At 40.7% G+C, this 17,974-nt stretch overlaps 3 protein-coding genes across 3 annotated transcripts; 2 read left to right on the plus strand and 1 right to left on the minus strand.

Moving 5' to 3' along the window:
* Positions 1–34: 34 nt before the first annotated feature.
* Positions 35–4,351, minus strand: BDF20DRAFT_828962 (uncharacterized protein; the record flags this gene model as incomplete). Its single annotated transcript, XM_053078280.1, has 11 exons — positions 35–319; positions 428–563; positions 681–1,132; positions 1,346–1,908; positions 2,011–2,348; positions 2,430–2,739; positions 2,815–2,928; positions 3,055–3,277; positions 3,376–3,545; positions 3,793–4,102; positions 4,172–4,351. The coding sequence occupies 11 exons, from the start codon at positions 4,349–4,351 to the stop codon at positions 35–37; spliced, it is 3,081 nt and encodes a 1,026-aa protein (XP_052931395.1).
* Positions 4,352–6,019: 1,668 nt separating this feature from the next.
* BDF20DRAFT_991803 (uncharacterized protein) lies at positions 6,020–8,638 on the plus strand (the record flags this gene model as incomplete). Its single annotated transcript, XM_053085360.1, has 4 exons — positions 6,020–6,203; positions 6,264–6,637; positions 6,687–7,559; positions 7,628–8,638. Exons 2-4 carry the CDS (start codon positions 6,416–6,418, stop codon positions 8,636–8,638), a joined length of 2,106 nt encoding a protein of 701 aa, XP_052931396.1. The 5' UTR covers positions 6,020–6,203; positions 6,264–6,415.
* Positions 8,639–9,358: 720 nt separating this feature from the next.
* Positions 9,359–17,957, plus strand: BDF20DRAFT_899467 (armadillo-type protein). The gene is made up of 13 exons (XM_053082674.1): positions 9,359–9,780; positions 9,871–9,916; positions 9,999–10,128; positions 10,226–10,740; positions 10,817–11,018; positions 11,087–11,189; positions 11,273–11,466; positions 11,549–12,630; positions 12,710–16,705; positions 16,768–17,046; positions 17,124–17,358; positions 17,429–17,750; positions 17,830–17,957. Exons 1-13 carry the CDS (start codon positions 9,713–9,715, stop codon positions 17,843–17,845), a joined length of 7,188 nt encoding a protein of 2,395 aa, XP_052931397.1. The 5' UTR covers positions 9,359–9,712; the 3' UTR covers positions 17,846–17,957.
* The last annotated feature ends 17 nt before the right edge of the window (positions 17,958–17,974 follow it).

Below are 17,974 nucleotides of genomic sequence, written 5' to 3' on the forward strand. Positions count from 1 at the left end.
TTATCTTTTTATATGAGTCGAAACCGCCTCTTTTTCAAGAAGATACCATGGACTCATTGTCTCTCTGACTGCTCAATTCGCTTTCTTCTGCTTCTTCGTCTTCTTCTTCTTCAACTATAATGGTTGCTTTCAGCGGAACGTGTGGTCTGCTGAAATCACCATACATTGATTCGTAAGGATTATCAATTTCGTTATCGCCAGCAGGAGAAAACACCTCGTTACGACCGAGTCCGTTCATGTTATCTTCATCATGGATAGGTGAGTAGACGAGCGAAGAAGATAAAGACGACATACTATTGCTGTACTTCCGTTGCTGTTGCTGTTGCTGCTGCTGTTGTTTATCTTCATGCTGCACCTCATCCTCATCATCGTCAAACTGTATCAAAGAGCTCATTTGCAATTGTTGCTGTTGTTCTCCTTGTAATACGGCGGCTGTGGATGAAGGTAATGGTTCAGGGCTTGGTCCACTTCCCATATGTATTAAATAGGCATCTTCAAACGATAGCGATGAGTTGGAGTGCTTGTTATGGTTATTTTGAGCATCCAGCAGGTTACTAGGTGACCTTCCCACGAAAGATGTAGCACTAGACGAAGACATAGCACGAGGAGGCGACGATAATAACCAAGGGCTGCTCCCACTATGACTATTATGAAGATGAACAGCCGTATTTGTCGAAGACGGAGAGAAAGAAGTGGTCTGCATTGCTTTAGATAAATTATCTTGCAATTCGGCCAAGGCATCCTCCATCATTTCGCCACTGGCGCTGTCCACTTGGTTATCTGACGGATGTTGATGGCGCGCATCGACTACTATGTTGGCGGCGACAGTGGTTTTTCGAATACGATCCAAACGGCTAGAGACCGGTTCAGGAGTGTCTTTACGCAATTGCATCGTCTCTGTAGGGGGGATGAGCCCAGAAGCAAGAATGCTTGTCAACTCTTCCTCTGTCATTGTTTTTTGAAAAGGTTGAAAGCTGAACTGATGACGTGCCCATAGGGGAGGCTGTTCATCTTGAGAAGCATAGGTAGTGATTTCAGCGTTCGACAGCCATAGGTCCTTTCTTTTCCTTCTGCGACCTGCCTTTGACTTTTTTTTAGCTTTGGGTGACGATGGTAAAGCGGTTTTTGTAGGCTGGGTGGATGTGGATGAAGAGGGTACAAGTACAGGCGGCGGTTGCGAGGTTTTTTTCTTTTTGTTGGATGTAGATGATGATTTTTGATCTGATGGTGTTGTACTAGCTGTGCTGGCTATTGAATCCTTCTCTTCTTCTTTTACCGTTGCTGCTGTTTTCAATGCTTCCGTTTCTTTGGCCTTCGGTGGAGTACTGAAAGGATCGAAACAAACTGTATCCCAATTCACATCTCTTGCTACATTCCACTCTGCTATATCTTCTTCTTTGACCGTTAAATTCATTTTATAACCGCCGTGTTCTCTCTTATTCATTACCGTCTTGGAGACCCAGCAACGATGTAATGTCAGTACGCCTACAGGATGGAATGTATACACGTCCTGATAGCCCAAGTCTTCCTCTTGTTCTTTATAAAAGTTTGGATGATCGTCGTAATATTCTTCATCAAAACCAAACATGAGTTCATTTTTATTACTGGTGCTGCTACCGTTCGTGTTGGAATAGTAAGAATTGATAGAGGAGAGCATATTGGATGCTTGTTGCTTGATGGACCCCACGAGAGGGTGGTTTGAGTTCGAAGAGAGGGATAGGGCTGGTTTATACAGACTGTTATTGAGTGATTTATCATGATGGGTGTTGGCCCCAGTGACAAACAAAGAAATAAGTTTGGCTCTATGTTCTTTGTTCTGATGATACGGATCCATCCTCGTCGCTGGCGGCGCCACTGCTGTCATCGCCATCATCGATGGAGGCTGTCCAGGTATATAGCCTACTGCTGCTGGTACAGGTTGCCCGTAATATCCATATCCTGTGGGTTGCAGGGACGCTGCCATCGCTGCTGCCGTTGCTAGATCGTCATGTGACAAAGTGGCTGGATTACCCGGCATTTTCCTTCTTTGTTTGATTCGAACGGCAGAGCTCAATCCTACTGCCTTTACTTTTGATGGAAAGGTTTTGCCATGGCTGTTACTACCCGAGCTACTGCTCGGATGCAAACGACGTTGAATGGGCGGATGGAAGGGATTATTCACTTTTCCGTAGATATGACCCATGATCTCTGGCTTGCCACCATAAGGATTGATAGCATATACATGTGTTGTACCTCTTGCTGTACTTACAGCGCACCAAGTAGAATCTAGAGAAAATTGGCAGTCTTCCACTTGAGCATCTGTAATGCCTCTGTTTAAACTATATAAATGAGTCACATTTCCTGCTGTGCTGTTGCCAAACGTGTTTGATATGGCTGCTGCTGCTGCTGCTGCTGCTGCTGCTGTTGTTGTTGTGGATGTCGGTGAAGACGGTGTCAAGTAAGTAGGCGTTAATATGGAAAAAACATGAAATGTATGGCCTTGCTTGGAAGCGGAAATGAGCAACGTGCCAGCTGGATTGAAACGTAAGCAAGATACCGGATGAGTATGTGGCCTGAAATGAGCAATAACAGATAAAGACAAGTTTCGAGTGGGCTGCTTTGGTAGTTTGGATATATCACGGATCATGACCATGCCAGAAGGTAAAGATTTTTTGGAAGCTGCTGTTGTGGCATTTGCTGCATTTGCTACTGTCGCTCCCGGGTGATTGAAAGAATCTACGTAATTCATCCCTGTAGACGCTCTTCTATAGTTTATATTGCTTGGCGAAGATGATAAAGTGGATGTGATGGGGCTGTTGTAACTGTTACTTCCACTGCTGCCATTACCGCCATTGTTGAAATAGTTTGACAAAGTATTTAATCCATATTCACTTAGCGTCTTCATTCCACTCACAACCTCTTTTGCTATATCTTTGGCTGCTCCTTTCACTGCATCCTTATCATACTTTTGCACAACGGCTGAGGATAAAAAGGATAAGGAGGATGGCGGATTGTTCGAATGCGATGAAGTGGTTGCTGAGGATGAGGACAAATTTCCATGTGGATAAGACGAACCCATTCCCCCTCTAGCCGTAGTCGTAGTCAACGTAGCAGTTGACATTACTGGATCCGAATTCAAAACCGCAGCATTGGTTGCATAAGCAATAAGTCGGCTGCCTAATGTGAAAGTGGGCCCTTGCTGAACGTCATGATATACGTCAGTGATTGGACTCGCAAACGGTGTAAAATCTTTGGTATGAAAGAGTTGAATAAATGAACGGTACCTAGATAAACATCCCTATCCACAAAAAAATGAATCATTTCTTCATGAGCTTACATATGGACTCAAATTATATTCCATTAGAAACAAGTCATGTATTAGTTGGAATACTTTACTAGTGCAATGACCTTGTGGTTACTTTGAATACATGTGACTATGATTGTATCATCTTTGCTAGTGTCCTCCTCATTGCCCGTAGCTGTGCTGGTGTGGTTGTTCAGGTCAGTGATTTCTCTGATGATGGATTGTGATTTTAACCCATAAATGATGATTCGAGAGGCCTTTGCTGAAACTGGATTCAAGGAATTCATCGTTGTTGTGCTACGAACATCATCATCCTGATCGGGTGGTGCTGTATTCGTGGTGGTGGCATTTTCTGACCTGTGGGTTCATTCATTCAAAAGCTCTATCAGTATCTTGACACACTATTTTTTTTTTTTGTACAAAAAGTACAACTGATGCTTACACTATAGCTAGAATAGGCTCCTCTTCTTCCTCGAATCCACTACTCATACTACTGCTACTCATTTCACTATGACCATCATCTTCTTCAAACATCTTTGATGGGTAGGATCGATGTTTCAAGATATGTACCGCAGAGACATTAAGAAATAGCTGCGGATCTCTTACTGAACATATTTCATGCACATTATCCGGGTCAGCAATATTCCAAATCTGAAAGCCATCCACATAACCAAGAACCAGGCACGGAATTGTTTTTCCTCGATATTTCAATCTCTCTTCTTCAAAGGAGGCAAATGTGATTTTTGAATGGTTGCTGGTAGTTTGATGATTGATAGTAGGAAATCCTTCATCATTTGGTATATATTGATGTTGATGCTGCTGATGCAAAGAAGAAGGATCGAAAGAAGGCGGTGGTGTAAGTGGTATTGTTGCGACTGCTGCTGTTACGGGTATAGATAAGATACTATTAGTAGATGTTACTGGTATGGCATTGGACTTCCGCTTAGGAAGATTTGAAGTGACATAAGACGATATTCGAGAGATACTGGTTGAAATAGACTCTAAAGAAGTCGGGTCTCTCAAAAATTTAGGTTCTGCTCGAACGCCATTGTACATGTTGGAGTCCATTTCGTCGTTCCTTTCAAGATTGAGAGGTTTGAATAAAATTGGTATATTTTTTTCTTTGCTGGGTTATCAATAATTTAGAATACGCTTATACAGTAAGAAAAATGAAAGGAAAAAGATGGAAAAACTCGTACAGGAAAGAAATGCAAATAATTAAGAGTGGAAGATAAGGGACGATAAAAACGTTAGGAAAAATGAGGATTAAAAAGAAAAGATGAGGTCGTCTATTTCCTAAAAAAAAAAACGAACTTCTCTCTTGGTCAATGCAACAATCATGCTGCACTTACACATTGTGCACAGTATTGACCAATTCCATTTGTCGAGTTGGCTTGTCGTACTTTAAAATTCTACTTTTCACATTCGGGCAATTTGGGTGGTCACGTTTTTCACAAACACTCTGATGCATTGCTTTCTCACTTTTGTCGTTTTGGTATTTTTATGAGCATTTTTGCACATATATTAAACCGTTACTTTTTTAAGCTATTACCAAACTCATGATATACCGTCATTCTACTTTGAATCTGTTTTTGTAGCGAGCATTTTGATGCAGATCACAAATTGCTATTTCCATGCAAAGAATTTATAAGATTTAAAAGCGTAAAAACAGAATAGAATTAGTATATAAACTAGGTGTTTTAAATGTATGCATATTTCAGTTCTATTAAGGAAGCTTTAATGGAACGAGATTCCTTCAGGCTAATTATCTATGTAGGGGAACTACTGCGGATAAAGTAATGCGGCCACAATGCTGTTGGTTGAGCAAAGGCGCACTATATTTTTTGATTTATGACGTCAGTGACTATCAGTAGCTCATTTCACTCTCTCTCTCTCTCTTTTTCTACAAACATGATCTTTGCGACTTGCAATAAAAACTCGCGGTAGGGAAGGGCCTGATTGATATGAATGAATATGAATCAAAACAAGATTTTTATAAACAATTTTAAACCCAGAGGGCACACACAGTTATACTGCATACCAGAAAAGTACCCCAGGCAGATCAGACTATGCTATAGAATTAGAAAAACCCTGATAGGAATAAGGCAAAAAGTATGATATGAATATGTCTGTTTGGTTTTGGACATCACTGAAATCATTTCAGGTCAAAAGAACCAAAAAAAATTGAGAGTTTTGAGTACATTCTTCTTGGATATATTTTCGATTAAATGTAGATTTCTTACCTGTAAAATCTTCAAGTACCAGGCTTTACATGACCAACCCAAACCTCTTGAGCATGACAATATTTTTAACCGCCATTAAAATCATGATTTCAAAAAATAGTACAATTTTTTGAAAGAGTGTATGATGGGTTTCTTTTCCCATTGAAGTAGCACGATAAACTGTTAACGCGTTACATCAGTATCTGATGCTATAATTGTGTACTGGTGCAATTGATTACATACCTTTGGTCTATCCACCTAAACTACTATTCATTGGAATGGCGTAAAGGTTTCCTGTTTCCTTATGCTCTGATATATCCAGTTACTTTAAAAGACTTACAGAAATAAAATAAGACAGTAAAATGACCAGACACAACAAAGATACCCTTTATTCAAGTTTGCTGAGAATGATACTTTTATATGAGAAAGAGGATTATTAACGGGTATTCAACTATTAGTACAACTGAACTAAAACTATCATGAGAATGATAAAATCTTAGCCGCAAGCGGGTGTCAAAGTAGATGTGTGTCAGATTGTCAAGTAGGTACTGAAGTCGTTCTGTAGTTTAAGACGTACAGTAGTATCTTGGATACAACATGCTTAACGAAATCTGCAATTTGCAGAGCTTTACGCTCGAAAAGGTTTCTATTGTAGCTTTTTGAGATGGGCTCTCAAAAGAACAAGATGTGAAAGAAAGGTTATTTAGACTGTTATGCTTCCATTCCTAAAGGAGTTTTTGCACTGAACATGCCATCAGTCCATTTTTGTTTTAGATGGGAACCAGAAGAGATCGCCAAATTAGTCCGATTCCAGCCAATAAAAGAGTTTTAAGAATTAAGTCCCTTTTTGCTTTTTTCGCTGACTTAGGATTTGAGCCAGCTTTTTTCTTCCTTTTCTTTCACTTGCTGCATGCCTACTATCCCAGCGACACGTCTAAAAGTGTTTGAAAGGGTACAGGACGATTCAATACAATGGTCTTTGCTACAAAGTTATTATACAAAACCTGATAGAAATGATGGAATTAGTGTTGTAAGCAGTAAACGTCACCATTACACCAATGAAACGACAGTGACAACTGCAGATACAGCAAAAAGATTTATCAAAATAGTTTGCATGTTCGACGATATCAAGGTAACACATACATGCTTACTTTATGGATTTGTATATGTTACGAAAACAGGCACCTAATGTACGTATTTGTGCACAATATTCTGGCGGGCAGAAAAACCTAGAATTGAACAAACTTGTTGCCGAGATCAAACGGATGCACAAAAGCGTCGCTTTTGATCCATACAAATTCATTGATGACATAAGTACTACTACTATCAGTACCCTCAGATTATTGACCACTTATTTTCAACTTGTTGCACGTTTATCACAAGAATTGATCGTGTTGAACTTGTCGATCTTATTAGAAAGAATACATGATAATGTTTTGGATGAGACACTATTAGAACTATTGTCACTCGGCGAAGAAAACATATGTAAAGCATATATTGAATCAATGAGAGAAGATATAATAAAGTCTTACTTTATTAAGGATGGAGAGCGCTTTTTACAGTGGAAGCAGCCTATCAGTATTGATCGCGTGAAACGACTTTCTATTATTTTGACATACTATTATGAGGTTAGAATCTGTCACAATAACCAAAACACCAGTACAAAACGAGATCAGCTACAGTCGCTTTTGTTAGACTTTCTCCGTCTTCAAAAAAATGGTCTTGCAGAATATTTCACCCATGGCATTTTAACTACGTCCACTCTCATAACAGCTTCTATGAAGCAAATAAACAAAATAAAATATCAGCTCATCAATACCTTCTCTAAACAGCAACATATGAATGATACGCTAGTGATGAGGATCCCTCTATTTCTCCTAGTATCTCAGTGGTTTTATGAATTTTCTGACGTGCAGCAGCAGCAGCAGCAGTCTGCTAGTTTTAGTACCGCGACTAAGATGGATGAAGAGATTTTAAGGCTTACAGAGTTCATACTATATATCATACAACTGAATCAAACAGTGTTAGATTCCATTATACCCAATTTACAAAAAGTAAGATAGACAAAGCAAAGTTCAGTATCAACTCTTCTGAATACTTATTATCTTTTCTATGTAAATAGATTTCACCTATACCGGCCGTAGATGATCTAATGGATCCATCTTTTCTTTTATACACTTTCTATTTCGGCTGTCAACAACTCGTAAGTCAAGGAAAAGCGATAGTACTAATTTCAAATTCAATGGACGTTATCAAGAATTCATTAATGCTTAGCCTCGAGTTTGAAGATGCTACAGTAGAAGAAAACGATAACCCCCTGGCATCAACGGCTTTTCTCACAATAGCTCAGTTTGCTTTGCATCAGATACACAACAGTACAGGGCTCACTTACGCAGACTGGTTCTCAACTACTTTAATCCAACCTAGTACTTCTATCTTTAACAAATTGAGTGACAGTTCATCAAATGTACCACAGTCGTTGACAAACAAAAGAAAAAAAGCATTTATCACTTTCATGCACCACTTACAACGCATGATTCCTCATGAGTCTCTTCCAGCTATCCTACAAATACATGGCAAAGTCATATCGCAATGGATCGAAGAATCCAACCCCAAGAGTAAAGAAATAATGTACAGTTACCTAACAGCAGTACGGAAACGGTTAAAAGATCTAGATTGTCAGAGTACTTTAGAGCATAGTCCCGCTCAATTGTCCACTCCTATAGCTTCTGATGCGAATCTGCTGAAACTGTCTGAATATGCTTCGACGGAAAAGATAGCAACGACATTTTCATCACCTAATGCGAAAAATCAGCAATCTATCGAAAATAGAACAATAGAGGATATTTTGACAGAGTTCATAAAGAAAGATTGTAAGGTGGTACCAGCTCCAATCATGCAGGCATCCATCTTCAAGCAATTATGGTTTAGAAACACATTTTTACCAAAGATAATCGAATGGCAAGGACCTTGTTCTGGTAGAAATATGAACGATCAGAGTCGGAACGAGCTCTTGGAGGCAAAATACAAATTTTTGACAGCCTTGAAGCTGAAGGGAAAAATACCAGATTCATTATTTGAAAAATATTCTTTACAGTCAGGGGCAAAGGTTAAGAAAGGAAGGCGCAAATAGACGAAAAGATTAATAAAAGATATTTGTACATAAAAAAAAAAAAGAGTTACATAACGTTGCAGTATCTTGTACATGTTCAAAAGGTGGGGCCAGCCAAATACTTCTGCCCTCTTTGTACACGTTTAAACATAAAAGTGTTGCAGCAGTGGTTGCTACAAAAACAGAAACATTACTATTTAAATGTCTAGCATGCTGTTCAGGCCTTCAAAGAAACTTGCTCTGAATGAATCCTCTAACACGAAGCGCTGTCAAACTTTGATCAAATTATGCTCCCTTTACTTTATTAATGCCCTTCTAATGCTTTGGCGTGACTACTATGCTTTCTGCGTACTGTTCAGTCTCTTATGAAGATCAATAAGTTGACTATGAATAACTTCTTCTAGCCCAACACCTCCCTCCTTTTCAGAGTGTGTTCGTTCTTATTCATCTTATATTGCCTTAACGTCCAATTCAAGAGCTTCATTGAACTGAAGGATAAACTCACAGCGCAGTAAGCAAATGAGCGTCAAACCAACATTTTAATCAACACAAGGAAATATGAATAGATGATCAAAATTGTACAATTCGTAAATATCATGAGGCTATTTAAGACTTCTTCACGCTTTCTCTTCTTCCTTAGGCCATTAATTATTTTTTACGCCTCATACGACTCCAAACAATAAAATCTGCAGTAGCACAATGAACGTAAGGTGTCTGAAGTTAAAAAATTGGCTGTCAGCATTTTTTTTTTTTTTTTTTTTCTGTTGGTAAGAGAACAGTAAGGCAGCAGTGGTAAATAATAAACAGGTTGAATGCAACTGCCGGTTCTCGTTCCATTGACAGTTTCATTTTTCTCGACATAAACAGCGTTGTGAACAGAAGAGAACAACTATAACGTCGATTCTATCAATCCTTTGCGACTGTTTCTCATAAGATTTCCTATATTTTGATACCCTTTGCTACAATTGACTAGAATTTGACAAACAGCCGTTATACAATACTTACATTAAGCGTCGACTATTCAAACAGCAGTACATTACAGCTATAGCTAGGCAATAACGAACAATAGCTCATTTTTATATTTCCCATAGCACGATGGCCATGATTGCTATGCTAAATTCACAAGAAAACCTAAACAGAATTTTCAATGAGCTGAAATCAAAGTACTGAAGGAAAACAACCTGAAAAAACAACTTTAACTGAAAGCTCATTGTTCCCTTTTTTCGTTCTTTCTCTTTGTTAAAAACACACAGACATGAGGAGAGACGTATAAAAGCTGCTGATGAACTACGTGAAACAGTAAAGAAGCGTTCTCAAAATCTCTTTTACGGTTATTTTTCTATACTGTTTTGTTACTGACATATATTTTGGTTTTGCACAGGCCATTATCGCTTCAAGAGAATTATCTGAAGAAAATCTACTACGATTTACAAATGATATCAACAAGCGATTTTTTGAATGGACACATGGCAATGATAATAATGAAAAGTTGGGAGCCATTATTGGTATAGGTAAAACGACTACAGTCTCAAAATATCATGCAGAATGGATTGGAGAAAAAATTTGGAGTGAAAAGCGACTGACATATTAACCTGCTGTATGGATTAGATCGTTTAATTGGACTGGAACCAGAAAGCAATGCCAACCGATTTCATAATTATCTACAACATATGTTACCCCATCATGATCAACAAATCATGGTGCCAGCTGCAAAAGCGTTAGGTCGACTTGCTGTTAGTTCATCCACCTTAACAGCCGATTTAGTCGACACTCAAGTAGAACATGCTTTAGAATGGTTGCAAGGCGATCGTAGTCGTTTAGCCGCTGTGCTTGTTTTAAGAGAGCTGGCAGTAAATGCACCTACATTGATATACGCTTATGTACCACGTATATTAGACCTGATCTGGGTAGCATTAAGGGATTCTCGGTATGTCATTCGTGAATATGCAGCCGATTGTTTGTCACAGTGTTTGGAGATTATACAACAACGTGAAACACCTTTGCGGAAAACATGGTATGCTCGAATTTGGGAGGAAGTCAATCGTGGACTGCGTATGAATAGCGCAGAGTCGACACATGGAAGCTTATTAGCTATGAGAGAATTGTTGTTGCATGCTGGCATGGTAATTCAAGATGATAATAGTTCTAGCATGCATTACAGTACGTTTAACCCGCTTTCTTATCATGTATCAATCATAGTTTATGACGGATATGTATAAGGATGTGTGTGAGATTACTTTACGCTTAAAGGATTCCCGGGATGCTTTGATTAGGAAAACAGTCGTATCTATTATACCTACATTGGCTAGTTATGATCCTGCCACATTTTCAGAGCTCTATCTTCATAAGTCAATGAGCCATCTGCTGAATCTACTGAGGAAGAGCAGTGAGAAAAAAGATGGTAAAATTTATTTTAGAGAGCAATGCGTGTTGAATACATTTCTAACAAAGACTATCATCATCTTCTAGCTTTCAATGCGATCGGTCAAGTGGCTATCCAAGTGAAAAGTAATATGAGTCCATATTTGGATGCAACATTGATGTGTATAAAAGAGTCGTTATCGGTAAAAGGGTAGGTTTCCTTAATGTACTCAAAACGTGAAACATATACCTGTTGAAAGTATTGTACTGATATGATTATGCACAAAACATCAGACGACAGCGGAAAGAAGTAGAAGGAGCCACGTTTACTTGCATTAGTATGCTAGCTACAGCCGTTGGACAGGTCTTGACGAAATATTTACATGATTTGCTGGATCTCATGTTCAACTGTGGTTTATCGGAACCTCTTGTGCAGGCATTAAGTAATATAGCTGATCGTATAAAACCATTATCATCTGTTATTCAAGGTAAAGCATTCAAGCAGATGCAATATTTTCGTAGGAGCATGGATACAGTCAATGACTCACCATTCAAATTTCTTGTGCTTAGAACGTCTTTTGAATGTGATCTCGATCACGTTAAGTGGACAACCCTATAAGCAACCTGGCGCCCCAACTAACCGCACCATTATTCAAACAGTCGAGCGTCCTATCCGAGATAATGGTGTGAACGGAGGGGATGGAAAGGATGATGATAACAGTATTGTACTTGCTCTTACTACGTTGGGTTCTTTTGATTTCTCTAATCACGTTTTGAACGAATTTGTACGGGATTGTATCGTCAATTATCTTGATGATGATTTACCAGAGATCCGTAAAGCAGCAGCTGTCACCTGCTGCCAACTCTTCGTGCGAGACCCTATCTGCAATCAAACAAGTGCGCATGCTATCAAAGTCGTGGGCGAAGTCTTGGAGAAGCTGTTGACAGTAGGCATTGCTGATCCTGATCCTGTCATTCGTGAAACAGTGCTCTCCTCGCTGGATGTTAGGTTTGATCGTCATTTAGCACAAGCCGATAACGTGAGGTCTCTGTTTATCGCTCTTAATGATGAAGTATTTGTCATTCGAGAAATTGCTATCACTATTATTGGTCGTTTAACAACATATAATCCGGCCTATGTCATGCCGTCATTAAGAAAAACGTTAATACAACTGTTGACCGAACTAGAGTATTCTGTCGTCAGCCGTCATAAAGAAGAAGCAGCAAGACTCATTTCATTGTTAGTCAGGGCAGCGCAACGTTTGACCAAACCCTATATTGAGCCTGTCCTAAAAGTGCTTTTACCTAAAGCGCGTGATCAATCAACGGGTGTGGTTTCTGCTGTACTGGGTGCTTTAGGTGAGCTGGCAGCCGTTAGCGGAGAAGACATGGCTCCTCATTTAGATGTTTTGATACCTTTAATTATGGAAACGCTGCAGGATCAAAGCTCAAGTGATAAGCGAGATGCGGCTCTCAAAACGTTGGGTCAGCTAGCGAGCAACACTGGATTCGTCATTGAACCTTACATTAAATATCCAGGCCTGCTCAATATTTTGATCAATATCATGAAAACTGAACAAAGCCCGTCTATCAGAAGAGAAACGGTGAAACTGATGGGTATTTTGGGTGCACTTGATCCATATAGACACAAGGTAAGAGAGACTCTGTTAAGATTGGACGTGGTTAAAAGACTCAGTGGATACTAAATCATAGGCTTACACTGATTGTTAGATGAGTGCTATTGGTAATTCAAGTGAAGACTTGGCCGATCCTAAACTCGCTAGTAACGATGTCACTTTACTTATGATGGGTATTGGCCCTTCTTCAGAAGATTATTATCCTCAAGTGGTCATGCATTCCCTCATGAAAATTCTTCGTGATCCTTCCCTCAGCACCCACCATTATTCCGTGATGGACGCCATCATGTTTATCTTTAAAACATTGGGCTTGAAGGTCGTTCAATTTTTACCACTTGTGATTCCCGGCTTTTTATCGCTGATGCGTACCTCTTCTTCAGGTATGCTGGAACTTTATTTCCACAAACTGGCTGATTTAGTTTCAATTGTGAAGCAGCATATCCGTAACTACTTGAAGGACATTTTCGACCTTATCGATGATTACTGGACTCCTGTCTCCTCCATTCAGATCACCATTATCTCTTTGATTGAAGCTATTGCTAAAGCACTCGATGGTGAGCTCAAGGTGTATTTGCCCCGTTTATTACCCCATATGTTACAAATATTTGACAGCGACGTTTCTGAACGGCGCCAACCTACGATCAAGGTGCTGCATGCTTTTGTTGTTTTTGGTGCCAACATTGAAGAGTATATGCATTTGGTGATACCTGCCGTGGTGAAGTTTTTTGAAAAACCTGATGCACCTTCCTCTGTTCGTCGCCAAGCGATTGCTTCGATCACTGCCTTGTCAAAAAAGGTCAACATGTTTGATTACGCTTCTCGTATCATCCACCCGTTAGCGCGTGTTTTACCTGTCTTGCCTCTAGAAGCACGTAACGCGGCCATGGATCTCCTTTGTGCGCTAATTTTCCAATTAGGCACAGATTATACCAAGTTTATACCTGTTATTAACAAAGTGTTGACTCGCTACCGTATTTCTCATACAAACTATGAATTGCTTGTCAGTAAATTATTGAAGGGCGAAAACTTACCTCAAGAACTAGGCAAAGCACTTGACGAGCGCGAGTTGATGAAGGGCGATGAGACGCCTTCGGCTGATCAAAGTGCTTCTACGAAAAAGCAACCTGTCAATCAACAGCACTTGAAAAAAGCATGGGAAGCTTCGCAACGATCGACCAAGGAAGATTGGATGGAATGGATCCGAAAGTTCAATGTAGAATTACTGAAGCAGTCGCCTTCTCATGCTTTACGTGCGTGTGTTTTCTTGGCTTCCGTCTACACACCTCTCGCAAGAGAATTGTTTAATGCGGCGTTCGTGTCTTGTTGGAACGAACTTTACGATCAATATGTGGATGAGCTTGTCGCGTCTTTAGAAGTGGCGTTGAAGGCACCGAACATTCCTCCTGAAATCATTCAAATTCTGTTGCATTTGGCTGAATTTATGGAGCACGATAACAAGATGTTACCTATCGATATCCGCACACTGGCGGTGTATGCTCAAAAATGCCATGCTTACGCAAAAGCTCTGCATTATAAAGAAATCGAATTCCACACCAAGCAATCGTTCGAAGCGGTGGAAATGCTCATGTCTTTGAACAACCTTTTACAACAACCAGATGCCGCGATGGGTATCTTGACGTTTGCGCAAGATAATTTGGGTTTGGAACGCAAAGTCTCGTGGTATGAAAAGTTGCACCGTTATCAAGACGCTCTTGAAGCGTATGAAGCACAACAGTTGGAGAACCCCAACTCGATGGAGATTACACTGGGACGTATGCGATGTTTGCATGCCCTGGGTGAGTGGGATCAACTGTCTTCTTTAGCACAAGAAAAATGGATACACGCACCTATGGATAGCCGTAAAAGCATGGCGCCTTTTGCCGCCGCGGCTGCCTGGGGCCAAGGTCAATGGGAGCAAATGGAAGAATATATTGCTTTATTGAAAGCGGAAAGCCCTGATCGTACCTTCTTCCGAGCTATTTTGAGCATTCACCGTAACCGGTTTGCGGAGGCAGAGAAGTTTATCAATAAAACAAGAGATCTTTTGGATACAGAATTAACGGCCTTGCTTGGCGAAAGTTACAACCGTGCTTATACAACGATGGTACGCGTCCAGATGCTCGCTGAATTGGAAGAGTTGATCCTGTATAAGCAATCCGCGAATGATCCAGAGAAGCAGCTTGAGATAAGGAGGACGTGGGCCAAGCGTCTTCAAGGATGTGAACGCAACGTAGAAGTATGGCAGCGTATTCTAAGAGTGAGAACGATGGTGATTTCTCCTCAAGAAGATATGGAAATTTGGATCAAATTTGCTAATTTATGTCGTAAGAGTGGTCGATATTCTTTATCAGAAAAGACGCTACGTAGCCTGATGGAAGTCGTGACCGTAGATCACGATGACAGTGGGGCTTTGTCGTTATCCAATGGTGGTGGAGCCACAGCCGCCGCCGCCGCAGCGGCAGCCGCTGCTCCTCATCCCAAGATTGTCTATGCTCAGTTAAAGCACATGTGGGACTCGGCTTCGATGGCGCCGACCGATAAACAGCCTGCGATTCGAGCTCGCGCATTGACGATTTTGCGAGAATTCACAGCGCGTAAAACGCAAGATCTGGGCCTCAATCCGGATGAAATGGCGGTGAGTATGCCTATTGATCCGAATCGTATCACCGACGATGTGGCGGAATATACCCGCTTACTCAGTCGTTGTTATCTACGCCAAGGAGAATGGCAGCGAGCTCTTTCTTACGAGTTGACACAAGACACGATCCCTGAAATCCTTTGCTCGTTCCTGTTGGCCACGCGTTTTGATCAAAATTGGTATAAGGCATGGCATTCATGGGCTTTAGCCAACTTTGACATTATTGATTACCATGAACGTCTTCATCCCGAGCAGCTACCACCTCATATCTTTAGTCATCATATTGTGCCAGCGGTGCAAGGATTTTTCCGATCGATCGCGTTGTCAAAAGAGAACTCGTTGCAGGACACGTTGCGTTTATTGACGTTGTGGTTCAAATACGGCTATCATGCAGAAGTCAGTGCTGCGATTGGGGAAGGGTTCGGTACCATCAGTATCGATGTGTGGTTACAAGTAATTCCTCAATTGATCGCGCGTATCCATGCTCCGAATGCCACGGTGCGTTTATTGATTCACCAATTGTTGACAGATATCGGTCGTGAGCATCCACAAGCCCTTGTGTATTCTTTAACAGTGGCATCCAAGTCACAAAGCGTGCCTCGTCGTAGAGCTACTTTTGTCATCATGGATCGTATGCGTATGCATAGTGCAGTTTTGGTAGAGCAGGCGTTGATGGTGAGCCAAGAACTGATTCGAGTGGCTATTCTATGGCACGAGATGTGGCACGAAGGGCTCGAAGAAGCGTCGCGTTTTTACTTTAACCATCATAATGTGGAAGCGATGTTTGCTACATTGGAGCCCTTGCATCAAATGCTTGACAGGGGACCTGAAACGATGCGTGAGGAATCGTTTCTTCAAGCGTTTGGACGTGATCTGAAAGAAGCGCAAGAATGGTGTCATCGATACCGAGAAACGCGAGATTTGAACAACCTCAATCAAGCGTGGGAGCTGTACAGTCAAGTGGTGACGCGCATTCTGCGTCAATTGCCGCAACTCACCAGTCTGGAATTACAATATATCTCGCCGCAATTGTTGGAAGCGAGGGATTTAGAGCTTTGTATTCCTGGTTATTATCGCAGTGGTAAACCGATTGTGCGTATTGCCAAGTTTAATCCTAGCTTGACCGTAATTGCCTCGAAGCAGAGACCTCGAAAATTGACGATGATTGGTAGTGATGGCAAGGAGTATATGTATCTGTTGAAGGGACATGAAGACCTGAGACAGGATGAAAGAGTGATGCAATTATTCGGTTTGGTAAACACTCTTTTGACCAATGATGCAGAGACGTTCAAACGACATTTGAATATCCAAAGATACCCCGCCGTACCTTTATCGCCCAACTCTGGATTGATCGGTTGGGTGACAGAAACGGATACTTTACATACGCTCATTCGTGATTACCGAGATAGTAGAAAAATTTTATTGAATTTAGAACATCGATTAATGTTACAGGTAAGGAGCTATTTGTTTGTAGGATGGCTAGACATAGGATTAACCGAGTTTTTCTATGGCAGATGGCACCCAACTATGATAACCTAACAGTGATACAAAAAGTAGAAGTGTTACAGAACGCGTTTGAACAAACGAGTGGTCAGGATCTTTATAATATCCTTTGGTTAAAGAGTCGAAATTCAGAAGCTTGGCTTGATAGACGTACCAATTATACCCGATCGTTAGCTGTTATGTCCATGGTGGGCTATATCCTTGGTCTAGGCGATCGCCATCCGTCCAATTTGATGCTCCATCGTGTCACTGGCAAAGTGGTTCATATTGACTTTGGTGATTGTTTCGAGGTAAGGAAAATCAATTGAATGTGTTTTGGAAAGGTTTCTTATCGTACTATGACAAAAAAAACCATAAAAAAAAATAGGTTGCTATGCATAGAGAAAAGTTCCCTGAAAAGATTCCATTCCGTTTAACGCGTATGTTGGTGAAAGCAATGGAAGTCAGTGGCATTGAAGGCAATTTCCGTATCACTTGTGAGCATGTGATGCGCGTTTTGCGAGAAAATAAAGAAAGTTTAATGGCTGTTCTCGAAGCGTTTGTTTATGATCCTTTGATCAATTGGAGATTGTTGAACACTCAACCACAGAGTCCTACACAGAGTAAGTCCAAGGGAGAAGATTTATTGGGATAGGTTTGTGTCTCTAATTATTATATCTTTATTGAAAACAGACGATCGTATGAGAGGGGGTATCGAAGCGATGAGCCATGAAGAAGGTGTCAATGGTGCAGCTGGTGTACCAGAGGATGGCCCTCGCAACTTTTCAGTGAGTCGAAGATTGAATCGCATTGAAGTAGAAGCGGTTGCTAATGAGAATGCACAAGGACCTGAGCTGTTGAATTCTCGTGCAGTCGCTGTGGTGAATAGAGTGTCGAACAAGTTGACGGGTCGTGATTTCAATCCTCGTGTTACTTTGGATGTGCCGACTCAAGTAGACAAATTAATTCAGCAAGCAATGTCGTTGGAGAATTTATGTCAATGCTATGTTGGCTGGTAAGTCACGGATGAGGGAGGAAAGGGGTGATAAATATACGTTAGAATCAAGTGCTGACATTTTGTACCCTACTTATAGGTGCGCTTTTTGGTAAAGGAGTGCCCACAATGACTGGAGATGAAGGGTGTAAGAGTATGAGCCTGTCACTATTTAACTATCCTTTGATAACGCTAGTACATAATAAACTACGATTAATACTTGTCTTTCAATTTAAATTGGGGTT

The sequence above is a fragment of the Mycotypha africana genome (assembly GCF_025528875.1).
Source record: "Mycotypha africana strain NRRL 2978 chromosome Unknown BDF20scaffold_14, whole genome shotgun sequence".
Lineage (NCBI taxonomy): Eukaryota > Fungi > Mucoromycota > Mucoromycetes > Mucorales > Mycotyphaceae > Mycotypha > Mycotypha africana.

Coding starts and splice junctions, on each gene's coding strand:
- BDF20DRAFT_899467 (XM_053082674.1), top strand. CDS start 9,713: ATGGCCATGATTGCTATGCTAAATTCACAAGAAAACCTAAACAGAATT. Junction 12,631..12,709: donor TTGATCCATATAGACACAAG/GTAAGAGAGACT, acceptor ACTGATTGTTAG/ATGAGTGCTATTGGTAATTC. Junction 17,359..17,428: donor ACCACAGAGTCCTACACAGA/GTAAGTCCAAGG, acceptor TATTGAAAACAG/ACGATCGTATGAGAGGGGGT.